Source organism: Centropristis striata, chromosome 18 (assembly GCF_030273125.1).
Source record: "Centropristis striata isolate RG_2023a ecotype Rhode Island chromosome 18, C.striata_1.0, whole genome shotgun sequence".
NCBI classification, from domain to species: domain Eukaryota; kingdom Metazoa; phylum Chordata; class Actinopteri; order Perciformes; family Serranidae; genus Centropristis; species Centropristis striata.
The window spans coordinates 29,943,277-29,950,694 of NC_081534.1; the positions used below are offsets into that span (position 1 = coordinate 29,943,277).

At 42.9% G+C, this 7,418-nt stretch overlaps 1 protein-coding gene and 1 long non-coding RNA gene across 2 annotated transcripts; one reads left to right on the forward strand and one right to left on the reverse strand.

Annotated features, from left to right (window-relative positions):
• The first annotated feature begins 4,533 nt into the window (after positions 1 to 4,533).
• On the forward strand, positions 4,534 to 5,260 carry LOC131991208 (uncharacterized). Its single transcript, XR_009396111.1, has 3 exons — positions 4,534 to 4,617; positions 4,772 to 4,831; positions 4,910 to 5,260. It is a non-coding gene; the product is annotated as an uncharacterized LOC131991208 (long non-coding RNA).
• Positions 5,132 to 6,690, reverse strand: LOC131991207 (putative nuclease HARBI1). Its single transcript, XM_059356538.1, has 4 exons — positions 6,056 to 6,690; positions 5,830 to 5,942; positions 5,630 to 5,741; positions 5,132 to 5,550 (listed from the first exon to the last, which is right to left on the reverse strand). Exons 1-4 carry the CDS (start codon positions 6,486 to 6,488, stop codon positions 5,180 to 5,182), a joined length of 1,029 nt encoding a protein of 342 aa, XP_059212521.1. The 5' UTR covers positions 6,489 to 6,690; the 3' UTR covers positions 5,132 to 5,179.
• Positions 6,691 to 7,418: the final 728 nt, after the last annotated feature.

Here is a 7,418-nt window from a genome sequence, read left to right on the forward strand (position 1 = left end):
CATACTGAAGTGTGCACGATCTGTGTTCAGATACTGTTTCATGCTGTGTTTGGTCCAGATCACACCCCGCTGTAGTCATGTGTGACATCCCTGACCCCCAGGACTAATGGGACTTGGGGTCAGCTGAAGTTGTGACCATCATGTGTGGGTTAGCGTACACATGTGTTTTCAACCTTATCAGATGGTGTCATACCATATGAGGTTATTTCCATCACATCAGTCATCCCTCTCACCTGGACTCACAGCTGCAACTTACTGCAACCAGGGCAGTACTTATGGTGCCCTGCATCGACTACTGGGGTCAACAACGCTCCAGCCATGTTCCAGGCCATGGTTAATGACGTGCTCAGGAACATGTTGACCTGACTTTCTGCAGGTCTAAAGAGCATCTACTTCCTGTCTGTCTGACATCTGTTGGTTTCTTGTTTCTTTGTAGTTCATGAGAATGTGGTTAAGACCTGCAGAGCTCTGTAGGTTTTACCACTAATGCTGACCAAATAGACATAAGAAACCCACAGTGTCTCACAGAACAGTCCTTACTATAACACATGTAGGAGCAGGTCTGTTCTTGTTGTTTAAAATGATATATTAAGTACATTTATATATTAGTTGCCCATCTAAAAAGTGGATGTTTTATCAGAGTTTAGGTGACGTCATCACTTCAGGGTTTTTCCTGCTCTGCATGCTGCAGACATCTTTAATGATGCCTAAAAATAATATGAAGTCATATTACAAATATAGTCAGATCTCTTGAGCAATCACAATGAACACGTCTGTGCATTTTCTTGTCACATCTCTTGTCACAGTCTGCCTGCTCTCAGTACTTTTCAGCTCAGCTCACACCAGTAGTTGGCCACTCCCAGTTCATCAGCCACCCCTCTCACCTGGATTCACAGCTGCAACACATTGAAATCAGGGCAGTACTTAAGCTGCTCCTGCACACACTTTCATTGGCCGATTGTTCTTCAGCTTAATACAAGACCTTCCAGTACCCAGGACTGCCCGCCCGTTGCCAACCTTGCCTACCTTGGACTTACCTGTTCTGCCTGACTTCCTGACTACACGCAGCTTTGTGTCTTCCTTTTATCCCTCTCCTGTCTGCCCAATCCTCACTGGTCAAGGCCAACCTCTCATGGTACCAATCCCTTCTCACTGTTCAGAGATCGGTTCAAGTCCAAACACTTTTCTGAACCCTTTAAGTCCTTTGCCTGAAACTTCATTAAAGTTTTCTGATGAACTTACCTCCCTGTTGTGCTGAATTTGGATCAGCCACACCTGCGTTACAGTAAAAATCTGGCCAGGAGATGGACCCAGCGCACTTTGAATTATCACTGGCTTGATTAAAGTCAATTGAGGATATTCTTCAACAACACCAGACTCTTGCAAACCAGAACCAGACGATGGTCACTCTAGTCTCCAAGGTTCAAAATGTCATGGTAGCCATCAATCAGACATTTGCTGTGGCTGCTCCACCACCTTTTCCCTTCCAGTCTGTTCCTGTTCCTGCTCCTGCTCTCTCAGTTTCCTCCTCTGAGAACATAGTTGGGGCGCCAGAATGCAACGATGGAGGGTTGGACCATCACATCCAGGAGAGACGTCAAGAGATGACAGGGACAACTGGGGATAGAGCACATTCAGCTGCCTGGTCTTGTTCCACAACAACCACATAGACTGGACTACAGGATCCATCCTGGGATGGAGTCCCACTTGTCAACAAGTCGGCCTCCAGCAAGCCACAGCTCCCCAATCACCTGACTGCTCACATCCTGGACCTGTACCAGCAGAGTACCATGACTTCCATGAGGTGTTCAGTGATGCCAATGCCACTTCCCTGCCTCCACACCACTCTTACAACTGTTTCATAGACCTACAGTGTGTTTCTTCTCCGTCTCAGAAACGTCTTCACTCCCTGTCGGCACCAAGCCATGTAGATTTACATTATTGACTCTGGGTGGCAGCATCATTAGACCTCCTGCTCTCCAGCCAATACCTATAACTGCTCCTGCTTTTTCCCAGTTAGTGCTAGTTCATCAAAGTTATATCTTTGCTTTGAGAATCTCAGTTCTGTCTATTACCTGTTTCCTGAAAGCTTGTCAGCTAAATGCCTGTCCGAACTTCTCCCTGAATCTTGGTCCTGACTGATGAATCTTTGCCTATCCCTCCGTAAGAGTGCCTGTGTAGACTAACATTTTGGTTTTGATCCTTGTCCGCCCTGAGACTTTGAAAGTTTTTGCAACTTTTCCATAATTTTACCCGATCCTGTCTGCATTCTGGGTTTTTACGCCATTGCCTGTATTCATTGGCCATGATGGATAAGTTCAAATTAATGAAAATAAAAATCAATCACTCTATATAGCCACACTGTAACAGTGACAACTTAAAAAAGATTTATTGTTCTTGCAAAGAGTATAAAGCACTGAGGCAACAAGATGCAGTTCAGCATCCAACCACAACAGCAAAACACAGTAAACTACAAAGTTAAGTACAGTATTATATTTAATATACTGTGTGAACATAGTGCAGCAGTTAGAGCAGCTGTAAATATAAATAATGTTAATTGTAAGAGGTTATATACAGGATAAACAGCTGGAGGTATTATATGAACACTGTGAACAGACTATAGATCAGATATTTACAGTATGGAGAGAAATGTTAAGAAGTTATGGTTGTATTGAGCTGATATCTAACAGCAGTGGACTCTGTGCTGAGTTGATGTTGTTGATCAGTGGAGACTGATAGAGGCAGAAGGCTCTCCAACGTTTTCATAGTGCACCGTACCTTCATCTTCATCTTCATCATTATGCTGCTGTGAGAAACAAAAACAACACACTTGAGATTCTGACTGAAAGCAAATATTACACAGAAAAAAGTCATAATTTGTTGTTTAAACTCACAATGTTTTCTTCCATCTGTGTTCTGTTCCCTGAAAAGACAAAATAAAAGAGTCAACTTTAGCTTCCACCAAAAAAATCCAGGTGAATTCAAACTTCCTGTTTTTAAAAGTGTCGTCTGTGAACGTTGTCACCTTTAGTTCTTGTCCACATGTTGACTGCAACAACAGTTATGATGAGAGCTGCTAAACCCAGCGGCACATAGATGATCCTCCACCAGCCTGGAGAGAGAAGTTAGAAATGTTAAATATAGTCTGAGGTTTCATGATGATCAGACATTTGTTAGCGTGTTCTTGTGCTGTCCATATCTCTGAAAGTGACAAAAGTGTTTTCTTTCCATATGTAGTTCAGGGGGGTATTCCAGAAAGCAGGTTCAACAACCTCTGAGTCTATCCCTGAACTCTGAGATGACTTACCCTGAGATGGGAAACTCTGGGTATCCGGTTCCAGAACAGCTGATCTGAGTTAGTTCAATCATCTCTGAGTATGTCAGCCTCGGGTTACGCGCGTGCACAACCACTATAAAAAGCCATCATCAATGGAGCCCCGATTCCACGAGTCACCATGACAACGGAAAAAAAAAAAAGATCGACCTATTTCACCGCGGTAGAGTTGGAGATACTCATGCAGTCATACGGCGAGTATGAACACATATTTCGCCGAAAAGGTAACACGGCTGCAGCAGCGAAGGAGAGAGAGACTGCATGGGAGAAAATTGCTGCCCGAGTCAACGCGTAAGTTTGAATGTAACACTGACGTAACATTTAACCGTAAGATCGTAGCATTGCCTATAGTTATGATCATAAGTAGGAATTAAATCTAATTTTCATTTAGGTGCAATCCAACAGGAGAAAGGAGGACTTGGAGGCAGTTAAAAATGAAACATAAAAACATTATTCAAAAAGGTAAGACATATTTTGCTAGGCTATGATTGCACCTCACTTAGATTTTTATTTTATTTTTTTAAATTGACTTAGGCTATTAAACAAAGTAAATATTAATTCAGTGGCTACTTCAAATAGTAATTTAAACCCCTAACAAAATGTTGTTTTTCAACGTCCTCTCACTTAATACTCCACTTAGTAGATTAACACTTTATACACATCGAAACACATTTATATTTTATATCTATTGAAGTTATTTAAAATGTGACGCTGTAGCCTACACCAACGCTCATTAAAATACTAATTAAAAACAAACTTTCTGCTCAGCCAACAGAAAGAAGGCAGAGGCCCGAAAAACGGGTGGAGGGCCACCTCCACCACCTCTGACAGAGGCTGAGGAGCTGGCCCTCAGCCAAAACAGGGGTCGGCCTGTGGCTGAGGGCATCCCCGGGGGAAGCTCATCTGAGCCGGTCATCCCCCAGGACACAAGTGCCTACATCAGATGCAAGTATACACTTACATACATACTCTTTTTAAAAAATGTAAATATATAGTTTTATTTATATATTTTTTATTTTTAGCCTGCTTTTTAACAAATATATATCCACCCACCCAACAGTTGTGGATGGTGTGATCTGCCTGGTCCAGCCTCCGACAGAAGCAATTGCTAACCCTGCAGCTGTAAGTATTCCATACTCAGATCTTGCCTCAGATGGTAGTTCAAAGTATTCTGAAACTTATCTTTTCCTGCATCACAGGAGGAGGAGGAGGCGGAGGAGGAGGATGATGATGAGGAAACGCTGTCTGCTGCCACAGGGAGAGATCCGGAGGGGCCTACTGAAGTGTGTCTTAATATTATGTATAGCTACTGGCAGTGCTCCACCCATTCATATTCATTTACATTCTTGAGTGGAATTTGGAGTTTGACATGTAGGCCTACACTGAAGTGATGAGCATAGATAATGGACAAACTAGCACATTCTTGTCCTTCAACAGAACATGGCTGGGCATCACCAAGAGGAGGGCCCCTCAACTTCACGAGCACAGCTTGACACAGTGAGATTTTCAGTCAATACCATGTTAAATCTGTATGTAGAACTGCAGGAATCAAATGTTGTCCATATGTTTCCCCAGTTGCCGGTGAAAGAGTTGTACAGGCTTCACCTAATCAAAAGCATACAAAAGAATGACCGAGAAATGGTATACCTGGACGGGCAAATCAGGAAAACTGATTTAGAAATCCTATTACTTGAACGCCAGTTGAGGTGGGTGCATTGTCATGGTGAAATAGGTGAATATGTGAAATATGTTAATGGTTGCAACTATATTACAAATCCTGACTGATGCTTTTGTACTTTTAGGGAATAAAGAAGAACCAAATTACATGTGAATTTTCATTTTTAATCAAAAGTGATTTCGGGCGATGAGGTCTCTTATTGCCCTTCCATCCTGAACATCCACAGGGATGTGATGTTCATCCTCAGCGTCATTGATTTGTACGGCTGGGTGTTGCTCTCCTCTAATAATTGCAATATTATGGAGAACAACACATGCCACAATGATGTCACATGCCCTCTCTGGGGTGACCCTGAGCTTACGCAGGCACTGGAACCGGGATTTGAGTATGCCTAAGGTCATCTCAACCCGGGCTCTAGTCCTGCAGTGGGCCACATTAAAACGTTGTTGGGGCCCCGGCTCAGGGTCAGGGTAAGGGGTCAACAGAGAGGGCTGGCATGGATAGCCTCGATCCCCGAGCAGGTAGCCATCAAACTCTCCTGTAATTATAGAGGACACATTTGAGTGCATTTAAAAATAGAGACAAAGAACATTTGTACAAAGCTTTAGCTTCCTTACCACGTGCAAATCTGTTGCTCAGACTACACTCCCGGTAGATCCGGGAATCGTGGACTGAGCCAGGCCACTTGGCTTCTACATTTGTGATGATGGAAGCTGCATCACATATGATCTTTACAGTGCAGAAAATGACACGAGTTAGTTGTATTGTAATGTATACATTTTCATGTACATATATTTTAAGATGGTAGGTCACATACCTGGACATTGATACTGTGAAAGGATTTTCTATTGACATAGTCCCCTTCATTTTGGGCAGGTGCAGTAATAGGGATTTGTGTCCCGTCTATGCACCCTATCACATTTGGAAGTCCTGTAAAATGACAGCTAATTAAGCTACTGACCCCACTCTGAGGCCGCAGCAGAATGTAGGCCTATATCATAATTTAAAATAACAGAATATATGATTTCTACATCAGTCATCACCTGCAATCCTGTGGAATTCCTCCTTGATGGTGCGAACAGGTTTGTGTCCTGGGAACACCACCATCACCGGTAACAGGCGCTTCAGTGCGAGGGTTACCTTTCGTACAGCCCTACACACTGTTGCCTTGCCATAATGCTCCGCATCCCCGATGTTGTAAAGAAAACTGCCGTTTGCAAAAAAACGTAGTGCTATGCATAGAGTTTGTTCCGATGTGAGTGCTCGTCCGCGGTGTGTGAGGTTGGTGATATATGGGCGGAGAAGGTTATTGAGATAAATGATACTGTTTGATGAAAAGCGGTAGCGTTCGAAAAGAAAATCCTCTGGAAATGATAAAACGTCTAACCTGGGTCGGAAGATTCTTTCGCGACGTAAAACATTTCTAATCAAAACGGCCTCGATGTCGATGGGATTTCTAAGAAAGGGGCAATCCATATCTAACCGCTTTCTTCGTGTGGGAGGAGACAGGTAGAAACTCTGGGGTTTTTATAGTAAACCTGCAGCGAGCAGGTTATGTTCACAGAGTACGTCACCGCAGTAACGGACCCAGAGTTTAAGTTACCTCTCTTTCTGGAACGGATAACCTCAGAGTTTCCCTCATCTCAGGGTTAACAAGCTCAGAGTTTTCACATAACCCGCTTTCTGGAATACCCCTCTGGTCTGTTCACTCTCTACCTTGTTGTTTTCTTCCATCGTTGATGTTTGTCTCGTCTGTTGTGTTGAATTCTAGTGATGTCCAGGTAATTGTTGTTGTTGTTGTTGTTGTTGTTGTTGTTGTTGTTGTTGCATCATCACCTTTAATAAACACAATTAGAAAATGTACATTTAAAAACAGAGTTTGTGTAATCATCCACATCAGTTTGAAGTGAGTTTAAGCAGCTCATCATATTCTCACCTGGTTTCTCACCTGAGGACTGAGGAGGGCTGAAGGGGAACACCTGCACTTCTCCAGTGTGAACATTTGTCACTTCACAGTTCAATAAGTCATCCTTTGACTTCTGATTAAAGTCAGATGTTGTAAATGTCGCTCTGGCTGAACAGACATACCTTGATGTCTTTCTTTCTGTGACATAATTTCCCTCATGCAGCCACTTCACTGTGTGGACACACCAAGTCACAGAGCACAACAATCTGACTGTATCAGTGTTCTTCTGTTCAGTGACTGGTGAAGATGGAGATATTGTTAGAGAAAAACAACAAGAGTATAACTAGAAAATTTCCTCTGGGGAAATTCTGAAAGGGCCAAGGGGGCTGCTGCCGGTGTGTGTACACTATGATGAGATTCTTCAGAGATTTCAAACAATTAATACTAGTAATGTTAAAATACCATATAATATACAAGGAGCACACCTACAACAAGCATTC

Bases quoted from the DNA above. Each gene is read 5' to 3' on its own strand.
- LOC131991207 (XM_059356538.1), bottom strand. From the start codon at position 6,488: ATGGATTGCCCCTTTCTTAGAAATCCCATCGACATCGAGGCCGTTTTG. The intron at 5,943-6,055 runs GTGATGACTGAT...GTCATTTTACAG, and splicing joins GGAATTCCACAGGATTGCAG to GACTTCCAAATGTGATAGGG. The intron at 5,551-5,629 runs GTAAGGAAGCTA...CTATAATTACAG, and splicing joins GAGCAACAGATTTGCACGTG to GAGAGTTTGATGGCTACCTG.